The sequence below is a fragment of the Solanum lycopersicum genome, chromosome 1 (genome assembly GCF_036512215.1).
Source record: "Solanum lycopersicum chromosome 1, SLM_r2.1".
Taxonomy (NCBI): Eukaryota; Viridiplantae; Streptophyta; class Magnoliopsida; order Solanales; family Solanaceae; genus Solanum; species Solanum lycopersicum.
Genome location: NC_090800.1, coordinates 61261096 through 61280261, shown reverse-complemented (window position 1 = coordinate 61280261; position 19166 = coordinate 61261096). Strand labels below are relative to the sequence as shown.

At 34.1% G+C, this 19166-nt stretch overlaps 1 protein-coding gene across 1 annotated transcript; it reads left to right on the top strand.

The window, feature by feature from the left end:
- Positions 1-2535: 2535 nt before the first annotated feature.
- On the top strand, positions 2536-10314 carry LOC138343849 (uncharacterized). The gene is made up of 5 exons (XM_069294698.1): positions 2536-2736; positions 8154-8348; positions 8402-9027; positions 9138-9347; positions 10107-10314. The coding sequence occupies exons 1-5, from the start codon at positions 2536-2538 to the stop codon at positions 10312-10314; spliced, it is 1440 nt and encodes a 479-aa protein (XP_069150799.1).
- Positions 10315-19166: the final 8852 nt, after the last annotated feature.

Genomic DNA, 19166 nt, shown 5'->3' with positions numbered 1-19166 from the left:
TTCTATCCAGGTTCTACTTATTATCATGTGTCTGTGTGTATTTCCTCATCATTTATGATTTGTGATATGCCTGATACACCTATGCATTTTTTTGCCCTGGTTAGAAAGTATGTCATAGTCACTTATGTCTATCATGCTTGTCCTATTTTATTTATGGATTTTCAGACTTCGGCTGATTTGGTGACTTTGGATATGAGTGACTTTGATATAATCTTAGGCATGACTTAGTTAGCCCCTTATTATATTGTGCTTAATTGTAATACTAACTCTGTAACTCTAGAAATTATGAGAAAGGGCAAGTTAGAGTTGGAACTGGTGTACAAGCCTAAGCAAGCTAAGATCGTATCCTCCATTTGGGATAGGGAACTGGTAGGGCGGGTTTTTTGGAATATTTGGCTCATACTTGGAATGTTCAGGTTGACTGTCCGTCGATTGAGTCTATTCTGTGGTGACAGAATTTAGAGAAATCTTTCCTACTTAATTCCTGGTATGCCTTCGAATAGAGATATAGATTTCTATATTGATTTAGAAGCTATTACTCATCCCATTTTAATCCCTCCATATTGCATGACTTGGCCAGATTTAAGAGAGAATAAGGCTCAATTCCAAGAGCTTTTTGATATATTCAAAGCTTAAGGCTCAATTCCGAGAGATTGTTGATCAAGGATTTATTCATCCAAGTGCTTCCCCATAGGGTGATCTAGTAATCTTTTTTATTAAAAAGGATAGTACTATTAGAATATGTATAGATTGATAGAAATTGAATGGGGTTACAGATCGAAACAAGTACCCACTGCCTCAAATAAATGATCTTATAACCAATTGCAAGGTGCATCAGTTTTCTCTAAGATTGAGCTAAGGTCTGGCTACCATCAGTTTTAGATTAGGCCCATGAATGTAACGAAGACAACGTTTAGAACCCACTATGGGCATTACGAGTTTCTAGTCATGTCATTTAGGTTGACTAATGCGCATGCAACTTTTATGAGTTTAATGAACCGTTTGTTAAAGCCATTTCATGATTTATTTGTCATAGTATTTTTTAATAATATTTTGATATATTCGGAAAGTGAGGAAGAGCATATCGATCATCTTCATATTGTTTGGGAGTTTCTTGAGAAACAAAGGTTGTTTGCAAAATTTTCCATATGTGAATTTTGGCCGACTTCAATTGCATTTTTGGGGCATGTAGTTTCAAAAAAGAGGTAATGGTAGGTTCTAAAAGATTAAGACGGTTAAGAATTAGGTATGGCCTAGATATGTGACAGACATTAGGATTTTTGTGGGGCTCGCTTAGTTATAATTGTCATTTGTGAAGAACTTTGCTTCTATTTTCATTCACTTAACAATTAAAGGTGTATGAGAGGAATTACCCTACACATACTTTGGAGTTGGGAGCGGTAGTGTTCACTCTTAAGATCATGTGGCATTAAATCTACGGTTTGAAGTGTGAGGTACTTATTGATAATCATAGCTTTCAGTCTTCACTCAAAAAGATCTGAATTTGAGACAACAAAGGTGGATGAAGTTACTCAAGAATTATAAAGTCATCATTAAATACCATCCGGTTAAGGTTAATGTAGTGGCAGATGCTTTGAGTCTAAAGGCGATGAGTATATGTAATTTTGCTTTCCTGAGTGTAACTAAGAGACCTTTGTCTAAGGAGATTCAGACCTCAGAGTCTAAGTTCATGATGTGGGCATCTTAGAAGAAGGCGGGGTGTTAGCTAGCATTGAAGTTAGGACAATGTTTATTGAAGAGATCAAGGACAAACAATTTGAGGGTGAAAAGTTAAATAATCTTAGAAAGAATATGGTTATTCATAAGAGTCAATAGACCACTCTTTACTCGAAAGGTGTGCTCAGTTTTAAAGGAAGGATTTGTCTTCCTCAAATTGATGACTTCATTCAGAAATTGCTAACGGAATCCCATGGTCAACGATATTTCATTCATCCGGGTGTGACCAAGATGTACCGCGATTGGAAGAAAAATTATTGGTGGTCAGGCATGAAGAAGGATATAGCGGAGCTTGTGGCGAAGTGTCAAAATTCCCAACAAGTAAATATGAACATCAAAGGCCTACAAGTTTGATTTAGAAAATGTTGATTCTAGAATGGAAGTGGGACAATATATCCATAAATGTTGTGGTTGATCTTCCCCCAAAATCATTAATTTTATGTGGGTAGTGGTTCGTAGATTAACTAAGTCAGTCCATTTTATTCTTGTAAGAAGATTATAATTCTGAACAATTGAATAAGGTGTATGTGAAAGAGATAGTGAGGTTACATGGGGTGCCCCTCTCTATCATATCAGACTGTGGTATGAAAATTACATACAAGTTTTTGAGAAAGTTACATGATGAATGGGAACATAACTATTTTAGAAACACTTTCTATGCACAGATAATCGGGAAGTTAGAGAAGACTATTCAAGTGTTGGAAAAGGGAATGTGTGATTGATTTAGGAGGTCATTAGGATAAGTTCTTACCTTTGTGTGAGTTCTCCTAAAATAATAGTTATCACTCCAGCATTTATATGGCGTCGTTTGAAGGATTATATGGGAGGGGACACAGATCACCCATCGGATGGTTTGAGGTTGGAGATGTGAAACCTTTGGGGGTTGATTTAGGTAAGGATGCTCAAGATAAGGTTATTAGTATTCAAGATAAGCTTCTAGAAGCCCAGAGTAGACAGAAGAAGTATGCGGATCATAAAGTAAGAGACATGACATCTAAGGTTGGTGAGAATGTTCTTCTTAAGTTATCACCCATGAATGGGGTGGTAAGATTTTGCAAAAATGACAATCTAAGTCTGCGATACATTGGTCCTTTTGAGGTTCTAAAATTTGTAGGGTCAGTGGCATATAGATTTTGTTTACCTTCTTCACTATTGGGAGATCATACGGTATTCTGTGTGTCCATGTTGAAGATATATCATGGTGACGGGGAAATTACACAATCAAATGGGACTCAATTGTGTTGGACAAAGACCTCCAATATGAGGAGGAACCGATTGCAATTCCTAATCGTGATGTGTGTAAGCCGAGGACCAAGAATATTATGTCCATGAATGTACAATTGCAGCATTTTGTAGTTGAGGAAGGTACTTGGGAAACAAAGAAGGACATGCGAGACAAGTATCCCCAATTGTTCGTCGATTAAGGTACTAATCCATTACTTCTTTAGCCTATTTTTCTTAAGTTTGTTACTTGGGGACAAGTTATTTGTAAATTGGTATCTATTGTAAAAACTGGTTACCATCTTTTTAGAAAATCCAACGGGGACAAATTTTGGGCAAAATAACTTTTTTGTAGTAACTTGAAATTTTCCAACCTAGTCCAAATTTGGAAGAAATCAGAGTTCATATGGTCTAGTGAAATCTGGTGACAAATGGGAGTTCTTGTTATGAATTTGATCGTACGAGTAGGTAATTAAGAGATTAAGGTACCCATACGACATTACAGAATTGAATTCGGGCGATTAGAACTCCGGAAATTGATTTTAGCAGGAGAGGGTAGTTTCTAAGTGTCATGAGACAAAGGTTTGTTGTGAAACAGGGGGTTGTAAATTCGTTAATTAGCTCTCTATTTCATGTAAGACGCTACGATGGGATTTTGTGTCATTAGGGCGGGGCCGCTATAGCAGGGTGAGTACAGATATGGTGGAATAGAGGCGACTTAAGTGTGACATAAACCCCAGAAATGTTTCATTCTGTAGTTTTTGACTTGGAGAGCTAAGAGAAGACCCCATGTTTTTTCTAGATAAAATATTTCACCGTTATTAAGGCTAAGGTAAGGTTTTACTCCTCGGATCCATTTTTTAATTTATAAAACATAATGTAGTGGGTAATTATCGATGGGGGAGAGTTTTTATTTAGATTATATGGTGGAAAATCCCTAATTTGGACATTTGGATCGTGGGTTTGATCTAGGGTTGATAGAATTGTCAGTAATTTGGGTCATTAGTTATTGATTATTGATTCTCATGTTATCTTCATTATTTGTACACCAAGAATAAGTGGAACGAATTTGGTAAAGGAAGAATCAAGTTCCGTAGGGGATTCAAGCTTTGTTTGAGGTAGGTGAGGGTTGTGATTCATGTTATGTGATGTACGTTTGTTCTTGATTCATTATAATATGCGCATGTATGCGAATGTTGAATTATTAATTGCACTAGTTGCAAATGAGGATAGATGAATGATGAATGTTATGAACTATGACTTGATTGTACGATTATGATATTACTGTACCTGTAATTGTTATTGTGGCTTGTTGAATGGATTGGGTGTTGTATTTGATACACTAACTTGGATCGATTGTCACGTTCCGTCATAAATATGCGATCAGTTGCATAATTTTCGCAAAAAAACATTTGATTAGGTATCACGTACCAATTCAGCAATAGTTTGGGTGGGTTCTATGAAAGGATCATTGATTTGACATTTATATTTTGAGAAATGTGAAATTGTGAGTTGTTCATAAATGATGTTGATATTGTATATTTTGGGTATATACGTGTTATAGTTATGTTTTATTAACTTATGTATTTTGAATTTAGTGGGATAGCGGTGTGATCCTACCAGTACACAATGGTTGCGTACTAATACTATACTTGCTCTTTCTTTGTGGAGTACATGACATCGTCAAGCGGCTATTGATAAAACCCATTTAGAGTATCAGTGATCGTATCCAATTCAAGGGTGAACCAGTTCTTCTGGGTGGCCATGAGTTCTCTTTACTGTGTATGTCCATATTCTGAACTAAGTCTTATGTTTAGTTTGGGTTTTAACCGTTCTTGTTTAGACTTGTTGAACTTTGATCTTTTGGTACATTGCCTGTTAGATTCTACGCATTATTCAGCATTTTGTTTAAGTTGTTAGACTTTGTTATGGTTTATGGGAAACTCTATTTCTTTTCCTTAGCATTTAAACTTCCTTTCATAACCTTAAATGCTTTAGTATTTTAATTAAGTCGGTTAGGTAATTAGTATGAATGGTTCTCCCACTGGAGGATTAGTGTGGGTGCCACTCACGACGATTTGGGTCGTGAAACCTTAAGAGGATAGGCTATTGGTTACATTTTTTTAAATGGATAATGTTTTTCTATTTGTTGATTAGATTTTTTTACAAAATTTAATGAAGTAATAAATAATATTATCAAAGAAATTTCATTTTCTCTCATATTTAAACTTTGAATGTATTTTGAAATGGTTTAATGGTATCTGGTTATTTTGATTTGAAAATACAAGTAAATTTATCACAATATGTATTAATAATTTAAAAACACTTGTTCTATGTTTGTTCAATTATAATTATTAACTAAAATGATCTAATTTAGTAATATTAATTTTATTTTACAACGGTATATACTATATGTATGATACACATGCAATACACATGGCGTAAAACAAATTGTCAAAAAAGTATCAAAATGACATAGCGGGACCCTACATAATGTGTTTAAAATGAATACTGCCCGGTTGATGTATCTATGTGAACTTGGTGCCAACTTTAGGGGGCCAATCGATGGACTGACCTAATTTAACATTTAAGTTAGAGAGTTTATACTTTTAATTTAGGGTATATATATACACACAAACACAATAATTATTATAATTAAAATAAAATAGTAGTTAATTATTACCTTAACAAAATATTTGAAAATTTGTCATTCTTTTATAATTGTTAGGATATTTGAATTATAAATAAATATTTTAAGTTTGATAAAATGGAACTACATGAACTACATACATAAATTATAAAAATAAAAATAATTGTTCGAAAAAAAATTAGTCATCATTTTTTGAAAACAAACATTCAACACAAACTAATCTTAAATAAATAGATGAAATATCTTTACGTTCAATTATGTGTTTGCCCATGTACTCTTTTCTAAAATAAATAATGAATATGATACATTCAAATGATTTTAAACAAATCTATAATGCATCATAGTTTGACTTCAACAACACATATTATGAAGTTCCTTTGCACTTTACTCAAATATTTTTTAAAAAGATAAAATTTATCAATACTTGATAGACAAGTAGTAAGAACAAAAATTAAAATTAAGAAAAATAATTTCGATAAATAATTAAGTTGGAGAATGAAGGAGACTTGAAGTTTATTTTAATTTGAAGAAAAAAATATAGAGCACATTTTATTTCTGAAAATAAAAGTGTCTTTAAAAGAGTTTGAATGAGGATACGAACTTGTTACATATTTGATTCATTCGGACCTTTTCAAGACCCATTAAGAGATTTTTAAAATAAAAAAATGCAACTAATGGTCTAATGCCTAAATCAGATTTAGATCCGCATTAACTGCAAACAAATAAGGTCTTAGAGTAGAAATGATGATAACAAATTCATTATATTAAAATCTTCTCATGAAGGGGTAATCATTGTGTAATGAGGTCCTTTCATAAAATTGTTTTTGATGAATGAATGAATAAATTAATTCGACGTCCAAGTGCCGACAACGAATTATGGTGATATTTTCTTGTTGGGCCAAAAGTTTTAGAAGGCATATAGATTCGTCAGTTTGGCACAATGAATACACCTAAATGAGTTGATAGTAAATATTTGTTTGAGTTTCGATGTCTAAGAGTTATAACTCTTATTAAGATAGAATTATATAAAGTGGTTAATATTTAGATTTGAAGACAAGGAACGTCTTCTCCTAGAGAAACAAGAATGGGAAAAAAAGAAGAAGATTGAAGATATTTTTGTTGAAATGGACATGTATGTCTTGCAACCACATATTGGCTTTACGAATCCATCAGTTTTGTTGCTGCAGAGTGGATGTCACAAATTGGACACCTTTGCTTATTTATTGTTCATATGTCCTATGAAGAACTTTTCTTTTCAAATATTTTGTAAACACTGCTCTACAATTTATTTTTGGTCCATCTTTAATTCTTGAACTTATGTGTCATCTGCATTCTTAGTGAACTCGAGGGATGTACCCAAGAAAATATTGTGGAGAGTCGCCATTACTCTTGGATGTTGACACCTTCAGGGTTTCATATTCTTCTACAGCCACAATTTTCCTATTTATGGAGAAGGAGTTTTGAGTGATTTAGTTTCCAAAGCTACAAAGTGACAATGTATTCTCATTAATGTGGAGACTTTGATTTCATGTAGAGGAATTGTAACACCCTGTAGCCAAAAGAGACCAAAAATTAGTTTTTCAGAAAAATCTACAGGTGCTACCAACAATGGCATCGACGGACCGTAGCCGGAACCACGGTCCGGCCTGCACAACCATCGATGGGATCAGAAACTCCCAAAAATTTCATCCTAGAAACATTTGTTAAGTCTTGGACGACGGACGGACTTACGGTCCTTAGGTCAAACGATGGTCCGTAGTCCATGACCATCGATCAAGACTCCCTTCAACCACTCTCTGACAAGAGCTATGGATGACCAGCTAGTTCGTAGGTGGACCTACGGTCCACAGGTCTGACCGTAGGTGGAAAATTTGCAGCCAGTTAAGGGGAAATGCAGTTGGGTCAACTTAAAATGATTATAACTCTTATCACAAAATGAATTAGGTCTCCCATGACCTACCCACATATAGATAATTGAATTATCTTTCCACACATCGGCCTTTCTAAAACTATACCTACGAGTAAAACGTTATGCCCATTTTAGTAAAGGCATGTCGAACAGGCCCTCACGACGGGGCGTCGGGTGCACGATGGACTGTCAGTCCTGGCCATCGTGAGGCCCGACAGCAACCTTCCTAGGGGTCTTTTTGGCCTTTCCCACTCCGTTTAAACCCTAAGTGACGTCGCTTTGACCCTAAATTATCATATATTAGTCAGTTTAAGCCTACAAACATGATTAAAATATATCCAAGTCAAATCCTTAAATCAAAACTTAGAAAATTAAAAGCAAGAGAGAAGAAAAAAGCTCAAGAACGCTAATGTTAGGGAGGCTATATAGTGTTTTAGGAAAAACTTTACTTTCTTGTTACTCTTATCATGCGTAAGGTATGATCTAATTCCATTCTAACTTGACGTTCTACGTTTCAGATCATGCCTCCCGTAGAGCTAACGCTAGAATGAGAATGCCAGGAATGCAAACGCAACTCCTCCATATCAAGAAGTCTCCAATGCTGAGTTCAGGAATTCCATTATGATGTTGGCTCAGAGTATGACCCACCAAAACAATCAGGTTCATGATCCTATGAATGAAAATAGTGGATCAGCAGAAGCAAGGGTCCGTGACTTTGTTAGGATGAATCCGCCTGAGTTCTTAGGATCGCAGACTAATGAAGATGCTCAAAATTTCATGGACGAAATCAAGAAGATCTTTGAGGTGATACAGGTTACTGGGAATTATCAGGTTGAGTTGGCATCATACCAGCTGAAAGACGTGGCTTATATCTGGTACACTAGTGGAAGGAGAATAGGGGTGCAAATGCAGCTCCTATTACTTGGGAGTGCTTCAGTGAGACTTTTCTCGACGGGTTTTTCCCCATAGAGTTGAGAGAAGCAAAGGCCCAAGAATTCATGAACTTGAGGCAAGGAAACCTGACAGTCCAAGAGTATGGGCTGAAGTTTAACCAACTCTCCAAATATGCTCCTCACATGGTTGCTGACTCCAGGGCTCAGATGAATAAGTTCTTGTATGGAGTTTCATCTTTGGTGAAGAAAGAGTACAGAAACGCTATGTTGTTGGGAGATATGAACATCTCTAGGCTTATGACTCATGCTCACAAGGTTGAGGATGATAAGCTTAGGGAACATGCTAAGGAAAATAATAAGGCTAGGAGTGGGAACTATGAATATTCTCAGCAGGAAAAGAATGATGTTTGGATGTGGTTAGTTTGGTCACAGGTTGATGGACTTTCCTTTTTAGACAGGGTCAAGGAGGCGGTAATGATAGAGCTCAGTCTACAAATTCAGCAGTACCAACAAGTCACCCCACTCAGCAGGGTAACTCATCTGGTAAAGGTGGCGGTCAGCGACAAAACAGACTTTATGCTCTTCAGGCTCACCAGGATTAGAAAGGTTCTCCTGATGTAGTCAGTGGTACGTTACGAGTCTTTGACCTTGATGTTTATGAATTGTTAGATCCAGGGGCTACTCTTTCTTTTGTAACTCCTTATATAGCATTCTAATTCAATGTCAGTCCAGAAACTCTCTCAAAACCTTTCTCATTCTCTACTCCAGTCGGTGACCCAGTTATAGCTAGACAGGTATACAGAAATTGCCCTGTCATAGTCTCTCAGAAAGTCACCTTAGCAGATCTAGTACAGTTAGAAATGGTAGACTTCGATGTCATTGTAGGTATGGTTAGTTACACTCATGTTATGCCTCAGTCGATTGTAGAACTAGGATTGTTCGTTTTCAGTTTCTATACGAACCAATCATAGAATGGTTGGGTAGTAGCCTACAGCCTATGGGTCGATTTATTTCTTACCTTAAGTCCAGATTGATGATATCTAAGGGTTATATCTATCATCTAGTTCGGGTTAAGGATTCTAGCCTTGAAACCCCATATCTTGAGTCAGTCCAGTAGTTTGTGAATTTCCATAAGTATTTCCAAAAGTTGTTCCTGGGTTCCTTCTGAAAGGAAAATCGACTTTGGAATTGATCTCCTTCCAGATACCCAGCGTATTTCTATTCCTCCTTACAGAATGGATCTAGCATAGCTTAAGAAATTGAAAGAGCAGTTGAAAGACCTTCTAGATAAGGGTTTCATCAGAACTAGTATTTCACCATTGGGTGCACCAGTATTGTTAGTAAAGAAGAAAGATGGTTCTCTCAGAATGTGCATGGACTATAGATAGTTGAACAAGGTCAAAATCAAGAACAAGTACCACATCCCCAGGACTAATGACTTGTTTGACCAACTTCAGGGTCCTAGTTATTTCTCAAAGATAGACCTCAGATCAGGTTATCATCAGCTCAAAGTCAGAGATAGTGACATTCGGAAAACAACCTTCAAAACTCGGTATGGTCATTACAAATTTGTAGTTATGTCGTTTGGAATAACCAATGTTCCTTCACCTTTAATGGATTTGATGAACAGAGTGTTCAAATAGTACTTAAACTTGTTCGTTATCGTCTTCATTGATGATATCCTCATTTACTCTAGGAGTGAGGAAGAACATGCAAGTCATTTGAGAGTTTCTCTGCAGACTCTCAAAGATCGTCAACTATTCACTAAGTTTAGTAAATGTGAGTTTTGGTTGCGATCCGTTGCTTTCCTTGGTCACATTGTATCTAGAGAAGGGATCCGCGCAGATTCACAAAAGATAGAAGCAGTGAAAAAATGGACTAGACCTACTGCTAACAGATATTAGAAGTTTTTTAGGTCCAGCAGGTTATTACAGAAGGTTCGTGGAATGATTTTCATCCATAGCCTCGTCATTGACTAGGTTGACTTAGAATATCATCAAGTTCCAACGGTCAGATGATTGTGAGAAAAGCTTCGCAGAATTTAAAACTAGATTGACTACAGCTCCTGTCTTGACTCTACCAAAGGGTTCAGATGGTTATGTGATCTATTGCAATGCATCCAGAGTTGGCCTTGGTTGTGTGTTGATGCAAAGAGATAAGGTTATATCTTATGACTCTAGAAAGCTTGAGGTGCATGAGAAGAACCATCTCAACTCATGACCTCGAGCTTGCAGCAATGGTGTTTGCACTCAAGACATGGACACACTACTTGGTGTTCATGTAGATGTGTTCACCGATCATTGAATCCTTCAGTATGTGTTCACCCAGAAAGAGTTGAATCTTCTCTAGAGGAGATGGCTTGAGTTCCTTAAGGATTATGATATGAGTTTGCATTATCATCCTGGAAAGGAGAATGTAGTGGCCGATGCTCTTAGTAGATAATCTATGGGTAGTGTAGCCCATGTTGAGGAAAAAAGGAAGGAGCTAGTGAAGGATGTTCACAGGTTTGCTTGCTTGGGAGTTCGCCTTATGAGCATATCAAACAGCAGTGTAACAGTTAAGAATGGGGAAGAATCGTCTTTTATAGTGGAGGTTAAGGCAAAGCAAGAGAGTGATCCGATCTTCATTGAACTAAAGTGTGCATTCAACAATCAGAGAGTGGAGGTTTTCTCCCAAGGGGGATATGGTGTACTTCGTTACCAAGGTAGATTGTGTGTTCCTGATGTGGGAGATTTCAGGTAGCATATAGAAGCTCATAACTCCAGGTATTCTATTCATCCAGGGGCCACTAAGATGTACGCGATCTCAGTTATAGAATATAGGTATTCCTAATCTTTTCATTTTAAGTATGATTTAGCTTCCGCAACAGTTTATTATCTTTAGTATGCTCATGATCATGCCAACAGGGTTGGCTTGGGATCACTTGTGGTCCTAGGTTCCGTGTCCGCGTCTTGGGGGTAGCTCAGGGGGTGACAGGAACATTACTAGAGATATGATTCTTGTGAGGTTTAGCGATCCCATATCTGTGAGTAAGGGAGGATGCATTATCTCTCTCTCACACACACACCAAATTGGACTGGAAAAACCTATCTAACCATAGTGTTTCTTCAATCATTTCTGAAGCTCTTCCCACACTGCTGGCATGTAATAATAGATCCTTCCATTTTACTTCTTAACTAGGAAGGTGAGTTTATTAAATGGGAGGTGGACATCATTCTTCTATGAAGAAGGGAATGTCCACCTCCCATTTCTGGAACACGGCTGCATAGTTAATTAGCAAAGTGAAAGGACAACTGATTACATGCCAATACTTTGGAAATATCTTCAGAAATAACTGAATAAATAATATGGTGGGTTGGGTTTTTTCCAATGCAAGTTGGATGTGTATTATGCATCCTCCCTCACTAGTATATAGGGGATCGCTCGGTCTCTCAAGAGTTATATCTTCAGTAGTGCTTTTCCATATGAACTCAAATCCTCTACGATGAGGTTATAAAGTCTCTTTGACATTTGGGGAGTTTAAATCCACCACATGTCCATCTCCATAAATAGGAGAATCATTGTCTGCAGAAAAACCAGAAGTTATGAAGCCATAAATATCCAAGTGTGATGGAAACTCTCTTAAATATTTTCATCCATTCATTATTCGAGATATGATAGCTAGCAAATGATACATAACTTCAAAATTGTAAGAGTGAACAAATATAATCCGAAGAGCATGTTTGTTTAATAGGCACGTCAAAGTTATAGACAAATCTTTCATAAACTTAGATAAAGTAGAACATGTGTGCAGTAGAAAAAATAACAAAAATGCGTGTGTGAGAGAAAACAAACTCGTATACATTAATAAAATCAGGAACTATGTACTTGACCTAGACAATCACATGTGAACAAACTGAATAGATAATTCAAGTTTTCTAAGTCTCTGTAATCATTTAATTATTCATTTGTTATGCTAAACTGGAATTATTACTTCAATATTTGATGATAATACATCTAGAAGTACTCAAAATATGACATTTTATTTTCTATAAATGGATATTTTTTAATTAGTAAAAAATCAATATACCGAGTCATATATCACAAGATAACTCAAATTCCAAACAAACAATATTACCCTTTGTAATTGAGTTTTGAATGACGACATTTTTGTCAGAATATAGTTTTGAAGAAAATTATTGAAGATCGCATGAGTTTCTGAAGTTTATTGTTGATTTAATAAAAAACATGCCGATCATAATAAACTAAGTACTCCAGAAAAAAAAAAGCAGACATTCACTTATTTGATATTAATGAATAAGAATCTGTCAATATAATTTCAAGGGATCATTACAATTATTTGGTACCAAAATTTGTGAATATTTCATTTGCTTGAAATAGTTACAACAGGCCGATTATAGTTCATTCACACGATAATTGTCGTAATTTTTTGGATTATGGTGAAGAAGATAATTTGCAAGCCCATGGAGTCTATAAAGTACAAATATATAAGAGTTCATTCTAAATTTTCTCTTGAAATGAAATTTTTCTAGATCTTCTCTAATACCTTGCATGAAACGGTATGATGGCTCAAAAAGATACTAAAATATTTGGAAGCGATAATGGACAATAGATGAGCGTACAATATATCTATTGAAGAGTGAGTCACTTTTTAGCTATTATTTCTTTTGATGATATCTTTTGTTTGAGTTTTTTCTTATGATAAATTTTCATTGTTTTTTTAGTGAACTGAACTCGGATAGTATGGTGGCATAACAATCTAAGGTAAACTACAATTTTGGGATATGATGTTCACAGTGGTTTTAATATTTTTTGATTATTTTTTTTTATATAAATGATCATATTTTCTATGATAAAATCCAAATCATATCAGTCATCATTCTTAATTAGTCATTACATGCATATTTTCATGAAAACACTAATCATTCTAATGAATCTAACAAAAAATAAATGGGACTTACGTGCAACAAAGATGCCCTAAGACTAGTTTATGAAAATCCAAAAACATAGAGGTATCTGAAAGGCATTCTCAACAATAACACGGGGCTTAACTCTTTTTACAAACACTAACATGAATGGCAAAAACCTTTTTCTACCGGAAAATAAAGAATCGAAAGCTTTGAGTTCTCCAAACTGTAAAAATATATTAATAGAGACAGATGAATTGGAATAAATTCAATGCATAGATAAAATTATGTATAGAATGATATAGAAAAACAAAACAAAAGAAACTTTAGCTTGCATGAACCTTTTTCATGATAGAAAAAAGTATAAAGAGGGGGAAAATAAAACAATTATGAAATGTTTGTGCCATAAGACACATAGTAGAAGATATCAAACACAATCATCAAGAAAAAACAATAAAATCCACCATAGAATGACGGAAGGGAACCAACCTGCAGTGACAAATATGACTATTGACAAAGGAAACTGCATATTTTTTAATTTAAAAAACATGGATACAACATCAAGAAGGATTATAAACAGTAACAAATTAAATTTATCACGTTTGAGAGTATCACCACCTGAAAGATAATGGGAATGGGAAGGCCAGAACATTATAAGTTTTTCACATAGACATCATTTACAAAACATCATGATTCATAAAAAATGTGAAGAAGTGTATGACCTAGTCTACTTCAGCCAGCAAAATGGGACTCACAAAAATTTAAGAATTGGGGTTAAATGAGAGTTCCTAAACCTGGAAGAGTCTCTATCACTAGTTTGAAGATATGGACTGAAGCTATTAATGCATTGTAATCTAGAACCATCTACATAAATAGGGGAATTAGATGGGAGAATAGGAAGAAGAAGAGAACAAAGGTGAGAAACAACCTAGACATGAGGTATCATTTCGGAAGACAAGATACAAAAAGCAACACATAAGAAGAAAGACCCACCATAAAATATAATTCAACTGCAAAGAAGAAGAGAGGCAATTCAAGTGAGAAAAAGAACATACAGAAGTAAACAAGATAATCTACATTTACTCTTGATAGATGAGGAAAGGTAGACACTAATACATGGCCATGAATGTTGATGATACATAAGTTGAGGAGGTGGAACTTTTTTTGATTTAAAGTAAGAAATTTTTTTAGGTGCGGGCTGGAGTTACATTGAAGACAGACGGATTATGAAATGGGAAACACTAGCATTAAGGAAAAGGAAATTTTTCAAAATGTCAATATTTTAGCATTTAATATGACTCATTAGCAACAATTTCAATATTTAGTAAAAATGTCATTTTAGTTTGTTATGTATATTATTTATATTTTTATTGTTTATTTTTATTTAAAGAATATAATTATTTAATAACAAAAAGGAGAAAAATCCAAAAGTTTTATTAAAAAAGTGTGCATTTAGTGATATATAAGAATCATTCCACGAATCAAGATAATGTAAAGTATGAAGATTAAATCATCAATATCTGACAAATAATACACACTCAAAACATTAATGTGGACAACTTAATAGGCCTCTACATTAACAATGAAATTATTTTGAAAAAAAAATGAAATTTTTTTTGACAAAAAAGTCTCTCCTTAGCTTAGTTACAAGGGATTTCGGATTTTTGTAGAACCCATTATAAAGGTGATTGAGTTAGTATAGAGGGTCATAGACCATCTATCGATTTTACTTGACAATGTCTTCATTGTCAAGTATGTCACACATCTTCAAGAAATTGGGTCAAACATTTTAATATATTCAATCTCTTTCCCCTAATTTTATCCTTGAACTACTAATCTAGTTTTCTTCGTCGGATATGCCCTTGATCATCAAGCTTCTTTCTCAACACACCCAACTAGTTCCAATGGCAGTTCACTTTTGATATTTGGAGAGACCATGTTCAAAATTTCTCTTTACTCAAACAGATTTAGTTCATAATGCATATCAATGATCCAATGGTCGTCTAGCAATGATACCTTGATAAATTTTGGCTCGACGTATGAAATATAGGTAGGGAAGGAGAACGTATTCCTTAGCTTGGATCTAGTGTGTATTCCTATATCAATCGATGAGAGGATGTGTTAGGTTATTAGCATTTTAATATTAATATTTAACATATTAAATTACTTTATTTGGAGTTATAAGAATTACCATTGGTAGGCATTCGTGTTTTAAAGTACCAATTTAATTATGCTATTCATCTTTGACTTGGTAGTCATGTAATGCCATTACTTTTGGCTTTATTAGTTGAATTTATTGTGAGACAAAAATATTTCAATAAACATTGGAATGGATAAATTCTACATCATCCATTAGCATTGGTTGGCCATCACTTTATTTCATTCTTAATTCCTCCGTACTCTTTGTAACCTATGTAACTCCTATTGTAACCTATGTAATCTATGAAACTCCTAAGGCTATTATCTTCACTATTTACTACCTCCATTATATTCCTATTCATTGCTAGGAAGACTTCTTGTAGAATAAATAGTGGTGGTCTTCATTTGGTTTTAAATACACAAAAATAAAACAAGAGAAATTAAAGAGTGAAAGAGTTAGTCTAAAAGAGAGTTCTTATTAGTTGAAGGGAGGTGTTTTTTATTGTGGAGCTTTGGACTCAACTCTTTTCCAGAGTTGTTGAGTTATACTTTGTGAAGGCTGTTGTATCCTAGAGGGGACAAGTCAAAGAGGACTACTGCTGGACCGGTGAAAACATTTGTTGCAGTGAGCTTGAATCTCCTTAAAGCGAGCGAGATATCCGTGCCTCAGCCTGAAGAGATTAATTTCTTCATTTTATTTTTAATTGTAATCTTGCAATTTTATTATCTTGTAAGTTTTTCACTATCAGGATGTTTTTAATCGGATGTAAGATTTTATGTTTCCAATTGCTTCACTGGACATTCTTGTAACATCCCAAAAAAAATTAAATAGATTCGATCCATTATTCATTTATGAATAAGATTTCATTGAGTGATTCTAAATTTTCTTAGATGTTAAGGTCAGTAAAATTCCGTAGCATAAACTGGAGCTGAAAACTTTCCTTCCAATTGAGTTTCACTATGAGAGTTTTTTGGGGTCAATTTTAAATGGTCATATCTCCTATAATATAAGAAGTTACATGACACATGACCTATTAAATGAAAGGTATTTGAATATTTTTCCGACGACACCAATTTCGCATCGATCAAAGTTTTGAGTATGAAGTTATTACTATTTTAGTAATATGATATAGTGCCATGATGAATTACCTGGTGGAAAAACATTTAAAATGAGTCATTTGTACGTTTTTACCTCTAAAAATTCTAAACAAATTTCTTGACGAATTAAAGGCTCAAAAAATCAGATTTTCATCTATTAATTCCCATTATCTTCTATCTCAAAACCCTAAGGAATAATCAAAGTAGAAGACTTCATTCAATATTTTTTCAATAAAATATTCTTCTTCAAGTTAAGTTTTTATCGAAGAATTTCATTCTTTCCAACTCAAATTCCTCCATAAAATTATAAATCACCAATGAAAATCATAATTATTCATCATAGAGATTTCAAGAAACTATTCAAGAATCTTAAGAAAGAGTTTCTTGATTGCTTTCCTTCAAGCTAGGGTTTCAAGGCTTCTATTCATGTTTTATTCAAGATTCTTCAAGAACCTTGTTCTTTCTCTATTTAAGGATATCATAATGTTGGACTAGTTCATCCTGACTCCTAACATCTACTTCAAATAAGTAAAAGAAAAATCTAGAATTTTATCTCGAGATTTTTGAATTCTTGAGTTGGTTTTGAACTCTTAATTTCTTAATTTCTTTTGAAATTTTATCTCTAATTATTTAATTTATATACGTTACGTCTTAATATTCTTGAGTTAATTATTCATGTCTATATTTATACATGATCCTTTTGAATTGAGTATTCTTGAGAAGAGTAGTATCATTGAGTTTCGAGCTTTGAGTTTTTTGCGTTTTGAATACTGAGTTTCCATATTGTTGTTAAGACCCTGAGTTGATTCGTTCATATCCATATTTAGTCTGAACCCTATAAGTTGAGCAATAAATTTTGAGAAGCCTTTTAAAGTCAATATTTAGGTTTTAAACTGAGCTTTTGAGAAAGTAAACATGAGTTTTGAGAAAGATCATTTAAAACATATAGTCAAGTATGCCATCAATGTTTAAGCAGTATGGTATCTAGATATACCGTCAATGTTTATGCAATAGTCGTCAATGATCATATCACATTATGATTTTGATATTTTTTTTATAAGGAGTTTTCAAGTATGAGTTGAATAAGAGTATAAAGGAACCAAGTATTCCCAAATGTATTAATTTTTACATGTATAAAAAAGAAACTTTGATTTCTAAGCTATGTGTTCAAAGATATTTCAAGATCATTTACCTCTTAAGATGATAGTTTGAGCAATTATATCAAACAAGACCAAGAGTATATTTTTAAACATTGAGAATGAGTATATATTATTCGGAGTAGTATTGAACACCGATATAAAGATGAGGTTAGACAACTCATATTCCTCATAAACCATATATGCCAACACGGGTACGGGATCATACTATTTAGATGAATTCTAAGTATCAAACGGTAGAGATTCAAGTATCAAATTAATTGAGGTGTTCTATATCCTCACCAAGGTATATGACAGTTACGGTAGCATGGGCGAGACGTTATAACATCACGTAGCTCTTAGTGATAGTTATTGGTAGAGGAAATCTCTCAAATACAGTTAAAAGTATATTTTTATTATATGACCTAATATGTTGAGTACATAGATAAGTAAGAATATTGTGAAGTTTTAATGATTTCACTTCTTTATTTCTTTACGTCTAGCTAAGTATATATAAATATATATTGTAGTCCTTTTATTTAGTTATTTGTTACTTAACCATATTACATACTCATACATTCAATCTACTAATGTATTTGACCAGCATCTTCTAATGATGCAGATATAGGTTCTTAGGATCCTCGATAAGAGTCCGTTGAGATCACTTCATCTACTCGCCAGCTCTTGAGTAAGACATTCTTTCTTTTGGAGGACTTCACGTTTATGAGTTGTTAGAAGTAGTTCCCTTGATGAGTCGTGTGTCTTTTCCCTACATTTATCTTTGTATAGTAGAGACTTAATAGATAGCAAATTTTTGAGAATCTTTCAGTTTTCAGATGTTTATTTAAATTTATGATTCATACCTAGTATGTTCAGCAAAGTTTTTAGATTTATTAAGATAATTTTAAATGTTTCTTCAATAGAATGCTTACTTATGTTTGAGTTAATCTTCTGCTTGTAGTCAGTCAGTATGTGATTTCACTTGGGGATTTAAAATGGTTTTTGAGTGTATGCCACATCGAGGGTGTAGACTCGAGTTATAAAAAAAAGGTATAAAAGAACAAAATTCAAGTGTACTAGGATGTGTAAGGAGTCGTGTCTGTATGATCTTATTTATAATTATGAGGGCCTCAGTTCTATAAAAAAAAGGATGACAGACATTTAAGAAATTTTTTCTTCTTTCATATTAAAAATTCTGCCGTAGAATGTGTCATAAGAAACTTATTTTAACTTGTGAATTTATCATTTTCATTCGAATAGCCCTCATATTAAATGTAGTTGAAGAGCAAAATCAGATCCTTATTGATGAGTTATCGTCAACAAATATCTATCTTGAGAAATCTTGAGACTGTTGAGGGGCTTGAGAGAAGCCCATGAGTGAGATTAAGTGTTGAGATTTGAAAGAATGCACTCTTATTCATAATAATTGTGCGTTTGAGAGAAAGATGTATTCCCAGACTCGTTTCTCTAAATGTT